Below are 16,795 nucleotides of genomic sequence, written 5' to 3'. Positions count from 1 at the left end.
GAGAAAGTGATTATCCGTTGATCAACACCTTTAGTGGGTAAAACGGAAAAATCATATACCCCGCTCACTAACTATCTAATTCAGATACTTTCCCACAGATGATGATCCTCTGCTAAGAGTATGTGTTGCCGCCTTGTTTCTTGGTTATGGTTGTACCACTATTGGCCTTCTTTGATTTTTAGGACGTTTTGATTAGTCCTTACTCGATTGCCTGTTAGAGTGGGGCGGTGGCGCTATTGTACGACACCGAATAAGGATGGCGGGACTTTCTGCAACTGATTGGTCGACACCGCTTGTGTGTCCGGTGCAATAACTGAACATCTGGCCCATTCTAAATCGCCATTCTTCTTTTGTTGGTGTGTCACATTCTCGATCCAGCACCGAGATTCACGAAGCAATACGGTAATGTCGACAACGACAGGCAAGCGGCAATGTCTGCCCTGTAATGAAACTGCCGCCAGCAGAAGCTTACTGACCGTGTGCCACTCGCCGCAGAAAGAGTAACCCTTGTTAGGATAACCGACGCTCACGCCGACGCAGCTATATGCGGATACAACCTCGAAAATGATGTTGAAGGTGGAAAATGCCTGAGGATGCAGTTTGTAGTGATCGGCCTCTACAGCCGTCATGATAAAAACCACTAGACCAAGCCACCAGAGATCGTGGCCCAGTTGAGAGCGAATTTGTTGGTATAAGAAGCGGCAGCGATCAAGTCTTGAGGGATTTGTAAGGTCTGTTGGGTACTGTATAACCGATTCTTCACCTTGATGATCCAATTCCGGGGATTGGGTTTGGCCCATGCCTGCATTACTAATAGAGGGTCAGACAGGAGTTATAAAAGGGTAAGTGAGAGTAAACACCAGATGGCTGCTGACACTGGGAAAGTAGAAATGTACTGGAAAGCGCTTATTAGCTATCTGTGTTCCAATGTGAAAGAGCCTGAAATCTCACCATCACTAGGACTAGATAAATTCCTATCAGTCAACTACGCGAGTGACGTTCCAGGTGCATACGTACGGTACAGGACAAGTATCCCTTGGGGCAACGTATCGAAAGCCACGACACAGAATCCACCACCTCGTACGGCTTCACTGTTGAATTAGATTTACTTCAATGAGATTGCCCGGGGTAAAACAAACATAATGCCTGAAAGAGCCCGTCCAATATTCGATCCCCAATTGGGAGCGCCTCTATTTCGGCATTCGCTGTCAAGGACAACAGCTCGAAGGCAACCCACAAGATACTGTTAAGGGCTAAAATCACCCCGAACAACAACCACGTATGCCAAGTCGGGAATAAATACCTATATACCTATAAAATCTTATTTGTTTCAGCTTTCAAACAACAAATTCGAGGTAGATTTACGCTTTGGGAATAGACAAGCGTAAAATCGAGCGCCTGTCGCCACAACCCCCATATCCCTTTGTTCGGCAGCACCTTCCTCATAGCCCAGATTGTAAACCGTAATAGACAGGGGTAAAGTGTATTTCCAACAAGAATGATAACACAGAGGATAAGGAGCAGGGAAGGCCTTTCATCAGTGGTCAGCAAGAAATTTTTTCGATGGAAACTTGCATGTATTGTCTCACTCACTCTCGTTGAAATGGAACCATATTGGTATCATTTAGAGACATGCCACAGTTCGCAAATGCGGATGTCGCGAGAAAAGCGCCAGCCCAGAAAGCGGAGATTCCCTCTTCACGTGTAACATCTGGGCGATTCGATTCCAACCAATATCCGACGCTCACGATACTAAGGGAAAGGAATATGGTGAAATAGAGTATAACCAAGAAAGACAAAAATGCAATTGCCCTGCATTGTACCACGTGTGGCTGACGACAATCGACTAAGCTTCTTGACTGAAGGTACTTCTGGGTAAATTGCACAAAGTTCTTCAATCTAATCACAAACCTGGAAGAATATACTATCGTGTTGCAAGGATCCCTTGCAACCGTCATGGAAACGGTTCCCTCATTATCCCCAAGATCTGGCCTCGAAGCAGAGGATATCAAGTCACGATCTAACCATGAATGAGGATCGCTTTGGGCAGAGTGTCCCACTAGGACTTCTTTCACCTCATCTGTATTTTTAGGGGTGAAATTGTTGCAAACATGCCTGTTCGCATCATCGGTAGAAATAGCATCAAACTTTCTCTCAGACGGCTGCTCGATCTGTACCTCTAGGGTTGATGTGCTATACGTGCACTGCTCTCCCACACCACCCGTTGCGTTGTGAAGAGCAGAACAAATCATCCGTCTGCAAAACATAAGGACAACACCGGAGATAGGAATAGCATGTCCCAAAAGTAGAAGCACAAAAAGCGTGCCTTGTTGGAATATGTTTAGGGTAGATAGATCCAGCTTAGAATACGTCAGTGTTGGCTATATACCATAATTGTCAATGGCTAAGCTGTACCACATTTAACCCAGTTCCAGTCATGGCACTGATGCTCATGAACAATGCGTCGGCATAGCGTATACGGTCGATCTGCGTCGATGTTGTATATAATATGATACTGCTCATCGCGCATGTGAGAATAAAGTAGGCATAATGAATGGTAAGGAAGTTTATTTTCAAAAGACCAGTCATGATTGGCAAACTCAGAGGTCGTCGTTAGCATACTTCTAGATGGTGAAGGTTGGATTACCCAATCGCTATAAAGGCTCTGGAATACTGGATAAGAAGAGTAAAATATCTCGTGGGTGTAGTGAAGCTTCGCCAAAGATACCTAGTTTTCCGACCTACGAAGAATGAAGGTATGGAATGTTCCCGCCTTGATCGTATTCTCATATCTTCGATTGAGTCGCACAATACGACCCCTTGTCTTGTTCGTGGTCAATCCATGCAGAACGAGTGGAATATTCATGCCGAGCTTAGTGTAAAAACAGGGCAGTGAACGCCACCCATGCAAGGTTCGGATATGTGGACTCCGGCTCCGAAGATATCTAATTAATCAGTCGCTAGATTGCAACATTACCAAAGATGCATACTGCTGATGTAGAATGTCCAGGTTAAATCTACAATTACATGGTCTTTCGAAGAGTGGATCATTGTACACATTACTTAACAACACGGGAGGAATTTTTTGGAAAAAATGCTACGCTGCAAGTGTAACAGCGAGACACAGTCCCTGGGGCTCGTCGACACTGGATCCAAGCTAGGTTGAATTGTACGTAGCCTTTTCCAGCTCGATTCTGCATAGATAAATCAAATTTTTGGACGCAGTCGAAGGCAATTTTGTTAGAAATCCCACCATTTAACTACTAACACTGACCAATCAATTATTTTCAAGATTATTGTAAATTCTATTTTCCCATATAAACCTCCCTTGGAAAAACAATCATCAGATCCATGACCCATCTGGATACAGGAATACATTCAATAATAGTACGAAATTTACGTGCTAAAGACCTCATGAAGCATATTCGGGCGAGGCCCTCATGATCACCTACCTCATCGAAGCTAACGGCGCCTACGTACCTACATTAATGTGCAACTAGATTCCCTAGCTTCCTCCCTTCACTGATATAATACTATATACGCCCAAAGAACATGTTGTTTTCTTTTCTCCTTTCTTCCCATGTTATGTTTTCTATTCGAATATGCACTTGTAGTGAGCATTAGGCGGGACTAGCCTGTAACAAGAAACTGGTTGGCGATGATACCGAAGATGAGGACGCCATGAGTCCGGAAGAAAGATTGGGTAGAAACGGTGTGGAAGAACAGTCTACGTCGAAATGTAAGACATGATACTTGAAAAGTGACTGCCAAGAGTCAACAATTCAGGTTAAAACTGCTTTCTAGTACGTATTGCTTGCCAAAAAGTTTTCTCCCTTTACTACAGGTATGTATGTTGTCACCGGTAGTACGCTCCTTCTACCACTGTTTTCATACTAATCCACTTCGCGTATCTTATAGAGTAGACGAAAATATATATTTAGGTGGTTGAACCTAAAATTCGGCTGATCCACCTAGTTTAGTTCCTCTCCATATAAATTTAGGTTTTATCCCCTCTGCAGCTTTAATTTTGCTCCATTTGTTTGACTGGAACCAATCTCGGCTTTATCTCCCTAGGTTGTCAAATATGTCCTCATCGGCAACGTACGGCGAATCTGACTTTTAGCTGCATCAAATGAGCCGTCGTTCTCAGTAATATGGTCGCTGGGCAGCATGATGGCACGATCTAGCGCATATGGTAACCCGCGGTGCCGACCGCGAATCATCATAAGGCACATAACAACCTTACTGAAGGTGGTGAATTGCCCGCTGAGAGAGGTATTCACTGTAGGATACCCAAGAGAGAGGCCGACATTGCAACTACTATGTGTTATCACTCAAACCGTCTTCCCGAAAAATGAAGGTATTTAAGAGACACATACTACCCTGATACGACTTCGAAAAACACCGAAAAAACAGAAAAGGCCTTCATAAAAGACGCAGTCAGTTAAAAATGCTCCAAAAAAGCCGTCCCGAAAAGAAGGGAAAGAGAAGGGGAAGTGCGTTACTCACGGGATCGTTATTATCCATGATTTGATTAGCTTCGGCAATGCAGATACAAAAGGTACCAAGAAATATGTACCACAAATCAAAGGAGAGCTGGTTGCGGATATGTGTCATAACGTATGAAGAGCCACTTGATTCATCCAAGCCTTTCTCATGTGGATAAATGCCTAGTGCTTTCTCCTCATACGCGTTTGAGGAGCGAATGCTGATCGCAATTGGCAGGATGGAGATATACATCATAACCACCAAGCTAAACTGTACCGCAGGATTAACTTCCGCAAGATTAAATGTCGATGTCCCAGTATGTCGTGAGGATGCAGCTTGAAAGATGGCCGAAAGGATACGTGGACCGAGAGAAAGATTATTAACAGCCGGATTATGGAGATCAAGCACAATGATAAGTAATACGTCGACAAAGTTAAGCGTAAATATGATGCCAAACAAGATCCAGGTAGGTCGAGCCGGAAAAAGCAGTGTATAACAACGGCGTGGGTGGTCGAGTATGAACTGCAGTGTCTCCTTATTTACGGAGTCTTTCGGCACAATATTCCTCATAGTCCAAATGACAAGTCGCAGAATGACGGGGTAGAGAGTATTTCCTGCAAATGCTAAGAAGGACATGACCAACAATGGCCAGGTTGCATCGTTGAAATGGACCATTGAGTCTGGCGTCAATGTAAAACCTAGATTGTCCACCATTGTTTGCGCGGAATAGAAAGCCCTAGGATCAGATAATTAATAACTGTATTATACATATGGATTTTGAACCTACCACCACGTTTTGTCCTGTCCGCATTCTTGGAGATAATCTGTATACTTGGCCGGAGCCCTATGGATCCAAGGGACTAGACAAATGGCGCCAAAGATATGTAAGCCAAAAAAATAGCCTGTTGGTGACATCAGTCTAATCACAATGTCCACAATATGTAATTTTACATACCGAAAACTATCTTGAGCAGAAGTTTTAAGCTACGGTACTCGATACCGCCCAGTCGGTCGCGATCTTCGGTTGTGAGGTTATAAAAGCGGGAATTGCGCCCGACAGTGACTCCCTTGGATAACCCAGGCAGATCTGAGGTGGGTAGCCGTTTTAGAGGGCGGTGCGGAATGGCTGAATTTTCAGACACTCCACCCAATGCGAAGAAGGACGAAGCCACCTGCTCGATAGATTTTGCTGTTGACAAACTAGGGACATCTAGTTGGTAGGGTCGTCGACGAGTGATATGGCTGGATCCCGATGCAGACAATATGCGTTTGATGGTACTCTCATCTAATTAAAACTTAGCATTGAATTGATAGCATGATACCTACGGGGTTGCAGGCTAGGAAATACCGTCATCGCTAACTATATCTCTCTCTTCAATTGGTTGACCTACAGGGCCTTGTCAGCGAAATTTTCTGAATGTGTAGGAATATTTATTATACCTTGATCACGTTCCCTCGGACCTGGAACGTACAGGACCTTGGAGTCACTGTGAGGTCTTGAATCGTCTGCGAAGGCGATATGAGTATTATGCACAATGCCTTGAGGATTCACTATCGAGCTCTGTTGAGTTGTCGCAAGTGAGCTTCCAGAAATATCTTGCTGATGGGACGGCTGGTCGTCCGTTTTGCCGGTTGAATCCTCTCCTCTCTCCACATCGCGGGATCTATTCTGAGCACGCGACTTCCAGGCCGAGGATGCTAGAAAAACTCATGAGCTTATATGAAATAGAAAGATCCAGCTATGCTTCACATTTCTGACCTGTTTCCTTCAACCGTGTCTCAAACCAGTACAGGCGGACCGCGACGACAACCATGTTGATGAAACCGAGGTTGGTGAAGATTGGTATGAAATAAAGGTAGAGCTGCTGATACGTTTCCAAGGCCATAACATCGACCCTGTGCATTGCATTGATCGTTTAGCCAATGGATCTTCTATGAAAGTCTTCTAAGAGGAAAAAACAAGCAGGACAAAGGGTAGAAAATGGTGTTGTCGTGGGAAGGACGTACGTATTCAGGCCCGATTCAGTTGATGCACTTGCACCGAAGAAGTAGGCATCTATTGCCGCCACGTTGCCGAAAGGATAGATAATGATGAGCCCGAGAATGCCCATCAGTATAATCCACGCATCTGCAAGGAAACCGATGTGTATCAGAAAATATTTCTTGTCAAGATGTGCAAGTCAGCAGCTGTATCTTACAGTGCAAAGTGACAAAATTAATAGGTGGTTGCCACATGATCGAAACAATTCCTCGACGATCTTCTTGAACGTGAGCTTGAGAAAGAGATTATGAACGAAATGAGAAAGAAATTTATTTTTAATTTAATTCCCCTTTGGTATTTTCTTTTATTTTTGGGCTTCGGTTGTCACGTGGTACCGTAGTGAAAACGTGCAGATACATTCTTGCGTGCGGGATTTATCAGGTCCTATACTTTATGAGTTGGGGCCATTTGAGCGAAACTGAATGACCATGTGGGTGGCTTGACAACGAGGCTCATTGATGACCCCACACCCCCACCTTCTCTATCCATGAACAGCATCACGGAATCAGTGTGATTCCTGTTGTGCTGTCGAATACACAGACAACAGTCTCGATTTTTGACTTACCTCTGTTCCGCCCCTTTTTGATGGCCATGCAATATCAGTTCCCTGACGATCACGAACCTCTTCTCTCATCCAACACCACTCTACTTTCTAGCGGAGAACCCCGAGTAATCGAGGAACGTACTAAGAAGAAAGGCAACGTACCTCTGCGAGCATTCCAGTTACTCGAAGATGGAACGCATGTGCACAATCTGAGAAATATATCGCACGAAAGGTCCAGCTTAACGATCTTCAAGTTAATCCGGTCGTGGAAAATCATGCGTACGGCGTCTTTCCAGTACACGTTGCAGACTATGTCGTTAGAGGTTATCGATCAGCTGAGAAATGAGATCAGAGCAGTGCTCAAGAATGGTGATATAGCTGAACACGATGCCTCATTGATTAAAAACTACGGCTCATGCAAGGAAATATTAAATTGTGACGTGGCCAGCACAGTTCGAGTTGCACATAAAAAGATCCAAAATGATGATACGAGGATTGAAAAGTTATTCGCAGTCAAGATATTTCGTCGCCGCCACCGAGAACCCGTAAAGAAATACCGAGACCGCGTTGCGTCGGAATATTGTATTGCGCGTTCCTTGAGCCACCCACATGTTGTTCAAACTCTGGACCTGCTACAAGACACCCGTCGAAATCTCTGCCAGGTCATGGAATACTGTGCGGGAGACCTCTTCGCTCTTATCCGGACGGTGAAACGGCTTGAGGCTGTAGAGTCTGACTGCTATTTCAAACAACTAGTTCTTGGAATACAATATATTCATGATATGGGAGTATCACATCGAAACCTCAAGCCAGAAAATCTCCTCCTCACTTTCCAAGGCGCATTGAAAATTGCTGACTTTGGATGTGCTGATTGTTTCAGGTTACCGTGGGAAAGAAAATCCCATAATCTGTACAGTTTGCAAGGTACTGTTCCCTACATTGCACCAGAACAATTCGTCCTCAAGATGTTCGATCCCAGGGCTATTGATATTTGGCCTTTAGGAATAATTTATGTCGCCATGAGGACTGGAAGGTGGCTATGGAGGAGTGCCACAGAAGATGATGAGCATTATCAAGAATATCTTCAATATCACAAAGCCGAGAAATACTTCCAGTTAGAGAGGATCAATGGGGTACGTCCTCTATTCTCACTGTGCAACAATAACAGGATTATGCTAATTTTGAATATGTGAAGGCATATCGCCGTACTGTTCTATATGCAATCCTGGATCCTGATCCGAAGACTCGTGTTACGATCTCTGATATCCTCCGGTCGACCTGGATTACCGGTAAAGATATTAAAGTTTGCGACGCAGGTAAAAAAGGATTATAGCTATGGCATCCTTCCTTGGGGAATGACCACCAGAGCAGCACTCACATTTCTATCCGCTTGTCTCGATCTTATTTGCGAAGACTTCCATCCTGCCACCGAAATCAAGTGTCACGGTGGCAGATTCTCCCAGCATTTACCGGGTAGCTTTGTGATTTTACATTCCTCTAAAACCTATAAAGGCGCTAGTCGGTAATCGGCAAAGTGAAAAGGTTTCAAGGGATATCTCCATTTCATCTCGTTCGCCTATTTTGATTACAGACAATTTTATTCTTATCTTCTTCAAAATGGTTATTTGGATTGGCCATACGCAGGGTCCGTGTAAGTACCCGAAGTTGGTTCACTGGCAGCATTCCCGGCTGATTGGCTGTAAAAATCCCTCATGTTATTTTCTGCTTATAATCGTGCTAAGCCGCCCCAACACCCTCCAATATAATCCCAAACTATCGCTTACCCTGATGTCAATGTGGGATTTCCGTCTCTCTTTATGATGTTGTTAGTTCTAGAATTCAGAGATGCTAATCGACGGTGAGAAATGGGCTTGTGAAGCTTGCGTCCGAGGACATCGTGCATCACAGTGTCGACATCATGGTCTGACTACCAATTTGGAAGAGGCTGCGTACTGGTTCTAACTGTTTCCAGATCGGCCTTTGAATCGTGTCAATAAAAGAGGAAGGCCGCTCCATATCTGTAATATCTGTCATGGGCCTTGTGAGAAGAGACAAGAGCATAGCAAGCTCAGGGGTCGCGACAAGAAATCCGATGGTAAAAGCCATAACGAAACTTCGATAAAAGTATGGAGAAACAGCGACGAGGCGGTATTTGAGTAATGGCAGTTGCACAAGCTAATCCGCGATATAGGGAACAACCCCCGGACGTCAACTTCGACCTCTTTCATTTCCACGTATCGCACCTCGTCCTCCTTTACCCTCGCTGCGAATTGAGAGGCAATATCCTCCCAATTCGACCTTACCGAGCACTAGGCGACATTCATCTCCCCACCCTCCAACTTCATCCGGTTCCGGCTGCGTTATGCTACCAACTGCTAAGCAGACACCAATCACGCGTCGTTATTTAGGCGATATGACCGCTATGCAGAAACTGAGACAAAGGAAAGACCTCTTGAAGAAGGCCGAAGAGCTTTGAAGGGCATGTAATGCAGATGTCTACTTGATCAGCCGAGACCAGCACACACCTGTCAACACAGGTCGCAAATTGATGTAAATCGAATCGGTGTCTTGCAAGCTTCTCCACATAGATGATCCTTCGAACAGTGGATCAAAGTAGATAAGAGCAGTCTATGCGCCATGATCCAGTCATCAAAAAGAATACATTAGCAGCATCTGGGAAGAGAGTTACGGGGAAGTATATGTTCAAGGCTGTCTAACCCTGCACGGGTAGCACCTATACATGGAGTATGATAGTGTGATTGCATCGGCAGCTCATCGTGCAAGCTCGGCGCATAGAGAGATTTGGATTCCTCTAAGGACCAAACCGGAGTCAGAGGTTTGTCCAGATGCTTGGAAGAAGATGTCTCTTGCTTGATCAATTGCCAAAATAACAGAATTGCGGCAACAAATGATATATTATTTATTTATTTTTTTATTTTGACGCGCTGCCAATACATTCATCTGGGTTTCCGACGAGAGCTGCTTGTCTCTGTTCTATAATACGTGACAATATCCCTTCCCATCCCAGCGAATCATGTAAGCCGTCCTTCGACGCCAGATCGGGATGAAAGTAGCGGGCGACTGCAAGCTTTCTTCCCAGGCGGGATGACAAGTTGTCCATATGTCCATTTCTCACAGTCTTAAGAGTTCTCAGACGAATCCACAGTAACGGTGTTCATATTTACAATGAAGCACTCATTTACATCTTCCGCGTCCTAACCACCTTAGCTGTCAAATTTTTTTGGTGCATAGTTTGATCAAAGTATCACAAAGAACAAGCTGCCTGCTGGGTCTCAGGGTGATAGCTGGGAAACCCCAAAAGACAAGTACACTACCGCAGAACAACTAGGGGCTCCCGATATATGATGCTTTTTCAGATTAAGGCGACGAGATGCCGCCCATATTAATACGTAGTCTCGCAATCGGTAAGCCGGTGGTGATGGGCCTCTATCGCTCCTATGCCCATTCCATATTCGATTTATTTGTACCTTCTTTAGGTACTCCCGGGTATAAACTTTCCAAAGCAAGGACAACAGTCGATACTTCGAGTACGACCAGCCGGCTCAACCCATGTTGTACATATACAAAGCCAGATGCTAACCGAAATGAAACAAGCCATGACAAGGCGGTAAGTAGGGCAAAGAAACTTCAAGGCATGATGGGTATCAAAATCTCGCCGTCGGCTAATGGACCGCACCATCCGTAGTTATCGCATCGACATTGTTCAAGACGAGGGCAGCTAATTGCTTCTTTTAGTACCATAGAAATTGTAGATCGAGGCTAGATACTTACTCAATTGGCTCCCGTCCAAACAATACGTGCCAGATCTTCTCAATCGTCCAACCGATACCATAACTATCGGTAAAATCTGTCGTCGCCGCCCACGTCAAGATAATTCATCCGGAGGGACATCACTCCAGGGTCCAGCTTCCACATCTGAGGTCTCTGAGTTTAAAAGATCCAACCACTTTCCTGCCTCTTTTGTTTCGTTCAACATCTCTTACTTCGAAAAAGTATCCATTACAACTGACTTTGGTTATGGGTGCAGCAAATTACTGGCGCTTCTGAATTTGGAAGAGGGTACCACTGCAGAGCTGTCCAATCATGATGATTCTCTCGTTCCTTTCGCAAGCCAGATCTCAGACTCTTGAGTGGCCGGTGGACTACAACATTTGGAGTGATTGGATTTAGTGGCAACTATAGCGATGGATCTGGTTCAATGTGCTGATCAGATGTGTCATGTTCTGTCTGAGCTAGTCATTCATCCTTACCATATTTGCAGCCGCTTGAGGAATATCAATGAAAACTCCTCGGTCAAACCATAGTGCAGCTTCCCTCACTTTGATACCAACGGTCGTCAGCATTGACCACAAAATTATCGCCTAAACAAGCTGAGTGTTTGCGTCGCCCCACCGTTTTGGCATTGGAGTGTGGTTCTTGGTTCACTTCAAGTGTAGCTAAAGTTCTGCTATTGGATACAGCACACTTCTTCCAGGCCAATCTTGTGCAATATTTGCGTCGAAGGTTGAACAGGCAGCCGAGTCATCTAGTATTCCATTAGAGAGGACCCACCCCACATTGAGTGTGAGTTCACACTTGCGAGCTCTTGTGTAACTTATACTTGGTGAAAATTACTGAAACATCATAATTTTACTATACACCAAGAGAACATGATTGATGACGAGAACCAACTCATGGTGGACCTTATCCGTCGTCCCGAGACATTCCTTTTCTTCCTAACAAGGAGCAGCGACAAATAGGACAAGACCAATTTCCGCGAGATAGCCATGATTCTAGGCATGAATGATGAAGCGCATTTTTGCATTTACGGTGAACCAATACAGAAGTATCACTTATTTCAGCATTTTCCAAATCTCCAATCATGGGTCCATGTAACTGTGCACGCTGTGGTTGACGCAGGTTGACAGGAGACTGTAGCGGCGAATAACATATTATGCTGTCAGGTGAGAAGGTTAATGTTTTGCCAGTTAAATTAATGTTCTTATCTTGACCAAAAATGGAGATGAGAAAATGAAATAACATTGAATACGAAAGGAGATTCACCATATTTCACGGCGTGAGACTGTTCGACCTTCTCGTCTTGCCTCTTTAAGCCACTGGTCAAATTGCTGAAATCGTAAATTGTGTCTGAAAGCAGGATGAAGGTCGCCATCTGGTACATTCTGGATGTACGAGCGGAGACGACGCTGTCTCCTCCGGTCTCGCAAAGCGATGTATCTGTCACATATATCATTATACCGCCAAACATGCACACAAGTCTAAATCAGACATTAGAAGAAAGTGATCGGAATAGCATCACATACATGGGAAGAAACACTATAGCGGACAAGATAAGTACTGCCGCTGAAATTGCAGCAGCATGCGATCCAGTCAAAGCCATCCCGTGTTATCCCGAAAAGTATCCAGCATCCCCCATTATGGTGAGAAAACAACTTCCTAGTCCGAGGTTCTGTGGACAGAATCTACCTTTTTATCAATCCCCAGTTGTTTGCCTAGAATTGACATAGCACTCTTCCCACAGTCTTAAACAACTCCCATTGGATTACCAGTTCTTGGTACCCTTGGCATTTGTCGTTTGCAACTGAACTCACACGTGAAAGACACATCGATCCAGTGATTGATTTCGTCCAACTACGAATGGCAGAGTTCTGCCAGTCTACGCGCGGCGGAGCACTTGCCAAGGGACTTGGCAATATCCGCCGCCTCCTCTGTAGTCGATGACGTATTCGGATTTCTGGTTCTAGTGGCGGAAGATAGCAACGAACTGTTTTAACCCAATTTCTCCTCCATTGGGCCATACGAGCATTATAGACCTCTTGGCCTTTCTTTTTCTTCCTACTTGGCGTTACGTATTTCTTCCCCAAAATTCGGCTGGACCCTTTGTTTTGAGTTTCACGCTCAGGCATTCGGAAGGATAACAAACTCTTGGCGTCAGGTTCGATCTACTTAAATCGAGAATTCCGTCTGAAATCCTTATTTTCTAGTTTTTATGTGTGTAGTGAACATTTGTCTTTCAACACATTTTCAGTCAAATCATGGCCAACAAAGAATTTCTGAAATCCGACCTTGACTCAAGCGGTGTCCAGTTGTCTGCGCCTGCTCACAGCCTTTCAATCGAAGAAGTGCTTCGGCAGCTCTGTACCAGGAAGGAGGATGGATTGACCGCGGGTGAAGCAGACAAGCGCCTTCAAACCTACGGGCCCAACAAATTGGACGAAGGCGAAGGCGTATCGATTGCCAAGATTCTCTTGCGTCAGATAGCTAACGCAATGATGCTAGTTAAGCTGCCCATTTTTGTGACACCAAAAGCATATTTTTAAAATGAGATGACTTGATCTGATCCAAAAATTTTGAACGTACAGGTATTGATATTGGCCATGGCAGTCAGTTTTGGCATTCAATCTTGGATAGAAGGCGGAGTGATCGCGGCTGTTGTCGGGCTCAATATCGTCGTCGGTTTCGTCCAAGAATATGCTGCAGAGAAAACTATGGAGTCTTTGCATTCATTGACTTCGCCCACTGGTACTGTGTCGAGAGATGGGCAGACAAAGGTCGTCCCAACTGCCGACATCGTTCCAGGGGATATGGTGGAGTTAAAAACCGGTAATACGGTGCCGGCAGACCTGAGGTGAGCTACCTTTTGTCTCCTGTTGATATATTATGCTAACATAGGGCTTTTGCTTCTCAGACTAGTTGAAGCAGTGAATTTCGAAACCGACGAAATGCTGTTAACTGGAGAGTCTCTTCCTGTTCACAAGATAGCCGAAACTACTTTCAAGGAAGACATTGGCCCCGGTGATCGTTTGAACATTGCCTACAGTTCCAGCACAGTGACAAAGGGCCGGGCACGTGGCACCGTTATCGCGACAGGTATGAATACAGAAGTTGGACAAATCGCTGCTGCGCTACAGGCGAGCAGGTCGAAGCGCCGACCGGTTAAACGTACCGAGCAAGGAACGACAAAAAAGCGTTGGTATCTTCAGGCTTGGGCATTAACTGCAACGGATGCTATCGGTCGCTTCCTGGGAGTCAACGTTGGTACTTTACTGCAGAGAAAGCTCTCGAAATTAGCCATCATTCTCTTCGGCGTGGCAGTTGTGTTCGCCATTGTTGTAATGAGTGCAAATCTCTGGAGCAACAACAGAGAGGTTATCCTCTATGCAGTTGCCACCGGTTTAAGCATGATTCCAGCCTGTCTGGTGGTGGTATTGACTATAACCATGGCTGTAGGAACGAAACGAATGGCTCAGCGTCATGTTATCGTCCGTAAACTTGATTCACTTGAAGCCCTAGGAGCCGTAACCAATATATGCTCCGACAAGACTGGCACCTTGACTCAGGGCAAGATGGTAGTGAAGAGGGCATGGATTCCAAGCAAGGGGACTTATTCAATTAGTCCTTCATCCGAACCCTTCAACCCAGCACTGGGCGATATCTTCTTTGTTGATAAAGCCCCGATTGAACTGTCCATCGAGGAAGCTGAGAGTGGGGATCCAGCCACATATACCGATCTCTTATCGAACAATGAATGTTTAGAAGAATTCCTCAATGTTGCTTCCATGGCGAATTTGGCCCATGTTTACCTAGCCGAATCCGGACAGACCGAATGGCACGCACGGGGCGAACCCACTGAGATCGCCATTCAAGTGTTCGCCTCTCGTTTTGATTGGAACCGCGACCGATGGACAACCGGTCCTGATGCACTATGGCACCACAAGTCTGAGTTTCCCTTCGATTCCGATGTCAAACTGATGTCGGTTGTCTTCGAAAAGTTCGCTGAAAGGGGAAAAAATCTCTCCGTCTTTACCAAAGGCGCTGTAGAACGTGTTCTTGACGCATGTACTACGGTCATCTGGGAGAATGGCACGGAGCCAGTATCACTGACGGAAGCTCACCGTCAGTTCATTCTTCAAAATATGGAATCACTTGCTCAACTTGGATTGAGGGTTCTTGCCTTTGGTAGTAAATTTTTTGCCCCCGAGACTGAATCATTCGATGACATAGAGCCCAGTCGAAGTGAAGTCGAGAAAGATTTATGCTTTTTAGGTTTAGTCGGTATCTACGATCCTCCTCGGCCAGAGACCAAAATGTCTATTGAGACCTGCCACAAAGCTGGCATTTCAGTGCATATGGTGACAGGAGACCATGTTGGAACCGCCAAGGCCATCGCTCAGCAGGTTGGAATATTACCCGCTGACCTCGGTTGTGTCGCAAAAGATGTTGCCGACGCAATGGTGATGACTGCCAGCGACTTCGACCGACTGACTGAGGATGAGATTGACGCCTTGCCCACGCTGCCTCTAGTGATTGCTCGGTGTGCTCCACGGACCAAAGTTCGAATGATTAATGCACTTCACCGTCGTGGCCACTTCGTAGCAATGACAGGAGATGGGGTGAATGATTCTCCATCGTTGAAACACGCAGACGTTGGCATTGCTATGGGCCAGAACGGGTCTGATGTTGCCAAGGATGCATCGGATATTATCCTGACAGACGACAACTTTGCATCCATTCTCAACGCTATTGAAGAAGGACGACGCATCTTTGACAATATTCAAAAATTTGTCCTTCATCTATTGTCAGAGAATATAGCTCAGGCATGTACTCTCTTGATTGGTCTTGCTTTTAAGGATCAAGATAGCCAATCAGTATTTCCGTTGGCACCGGTCGAGATCTTGTGGATTATCATGATCACTTCTGGTATGCCTGATATGGGTCTTGGAATGGAGGTTGCTACTGCCAATATCATGAATCGCCCACCACAGAGTGTAAGTTTTCACTTCCTCCCTTACGATGTATATCTGTAACTTAGCATTCTTAGAAACAAGGTATCTTCACATGGGAAGTCATCATCGACATTGGTGTCTATGGTTTGTGGATGGCTTGTCTTTGCCTCGCTGCCTTCTCCTTGGTGATGTGGGGATTTGGTGATGGAAACCTTGGCCATGGCTGCAATAGATCGTACAGCGCTGAATGCGACTTGGTCTTTCGTGCCCGTGCTACCACATTTGTCTGCCTCACTTGGTTTGCGCTGTTTCTGGCCTGGGAGATGATTGACATGCGCCGATCATTTTTCCGTATGCAACCTGGGTCCACACGGTATTTTACTCAGTGGATTTATGATGTCTGGCGTAACAAATTCCTCTTTTGGGCAATTATTGCTGGATTTGGGACAATTTTCCCTATCCTATATATACCTGTCATCAATCATGATGTTTTCAAACATACGGGAATTTCTTGGGAATGGGGCGTTGTGTTTGTTGAGGCCTTTCTATTTTTTCTCGGGGCTGAAACTTGGAAATGGGCAAAGAGAATCTACTTTCGTCGTTACGGATTTCGAGCAAAAATCCAAGCCGGCACTCGAGTTTAATTCATAATTAAACTTTGGGTCGGGTTTGGACAATGAGATCAACTAATCTCTTGCCCACCTTTTTCAGCCTTGCTTGGGCAGAGGTTTATCTCTGTTTTGCGCACGATTTCCGACAGTTGTGTACGGGTTTACATGACTCTGGTATCTCACATTTGGTTCCATAGTTCCCGGGGGTCTTGAATAGCGCGGTTGTTTCTTGCTGGAGTACCGTGGACCACATTTGAAAGCAATTTTAACCAGAAGTATCCGATATATCACGACAGCACAGAGCTTAGTCACTTCCCTGTGGGAGCTATAGTTACTTGAACGTAGTCGTCCTTATGTCATCGAT

The 16,795-nt window shown here is 45.2% G+C and overlaps 4 protein-coding genes across 4 annotated transcripts, besides 1 other annotated feature; 2 read left to right on the top strand and 2 right to left on the bottom strand.

Moving 5' to 3' along the window:
* Positions 1-233: 233 nt before the first annotated feature.
* UA08_04999 (hypothetical protein) lies at positions 234-800 on the bottom strand (the record flags this gene model as incomplete). The annotated part of the gene is made up of 1 exon (XM_020267413.1): positions 234-800. One exon carries the CDS (start codon positions 798-800, stop codon positions 234-236), a length of 567 nt encoding a protein of 188 aa, XP_020119444.1.
* Positions 801-4,070: 3,270 nt separating this feature from the next.
* UA08_04998 (hypothetical protein) lies at positions 4,071-6,599 on the bottom strand (the record flags this gene model as incomplete). The annotated part of the gene is made up of 8 exons (XM_020267402.1): positions 4,071-4,317; positions 4,380-4,423; positions 4,510-5,224; positions 5,276-5,390; positions 5,444-5,688; positions 5,961-6,186; positions 6,248-6,384; positions 6,496-6,599. The coding sequence occupies 8 exons, from the start codon at positions 6,597-6,599 to the stop codon at positions 4,071-4,073; spliced, it is 1,833 nt and encodes a 610-aa protein (XP_020119447.1).
* Positions 6,600-6,740: 141 nt separating this feature from the next.
* Positions 6,741-6,775: a repeat region (Identified by RepeatMasker using a combination of RepBase library and repeat library created with RepeatScout).
* A 573-nt stretch (positions 6,776-7,348) lies between these two features.
* On the top strand, positions 7,349-8,406 carry UA08_04997 (hypothetical protein; the record flags this gene model as incomplete). The annotated part of the gene is made up of 2 exons (XM_020267391.1): positions 7,349-8,206; positions 8,242-8,406. 2 exons carry the CDS (start codon positions 7,349-7,351, stop codon positions 8,404-8,406), a joined length of 1,023 nt encoding a protein of 340 aa, XP_020119446.1.
* A 4,723-nt stretch (positions 8,407-13,129) lies between these two features.
* UA08_04996 (hypothetical protein) lies at positions 13,130-16,464 on the top strand (the record flags this gene model as incomplete). Its single annotated transcript, XM_020267380.1, has 4 exons — positions 13,130-13,346; positions 13,479-13,722; positions 13,783-15,862; positions 15,916-16,464. 4 exons carry the CDS (start codon positions 13,130-13,132, stop codon positions 16,462-16,464), a joined length of 3,090 nt encoding a protein of 1,029 aa, XP_020119660.1.
* Positions 16,465-16,795: the final 331 nt, after the last annotated feature.

The sequence above is a fragment of the Talaromyces atroroseus genome, assembly GCF_001907595.1.
Source record: "Talaromyces atroroseus strain IBT 11181 chromosome Unknown scaffold_6, whole genome shotgun sequence".
Classification (NCBI taxonomy): Eukaryota; Fungi; Ascomycota; class Eurotiomycetes; order Eurotiales; family Trichocomaceae; genus Talaromyces; species Talaromyces atroroseus.
Note: the sequence above shows the minus strand (reverse complement) of the source record. Positions and strands in the feature narration are given on the sequence as shown.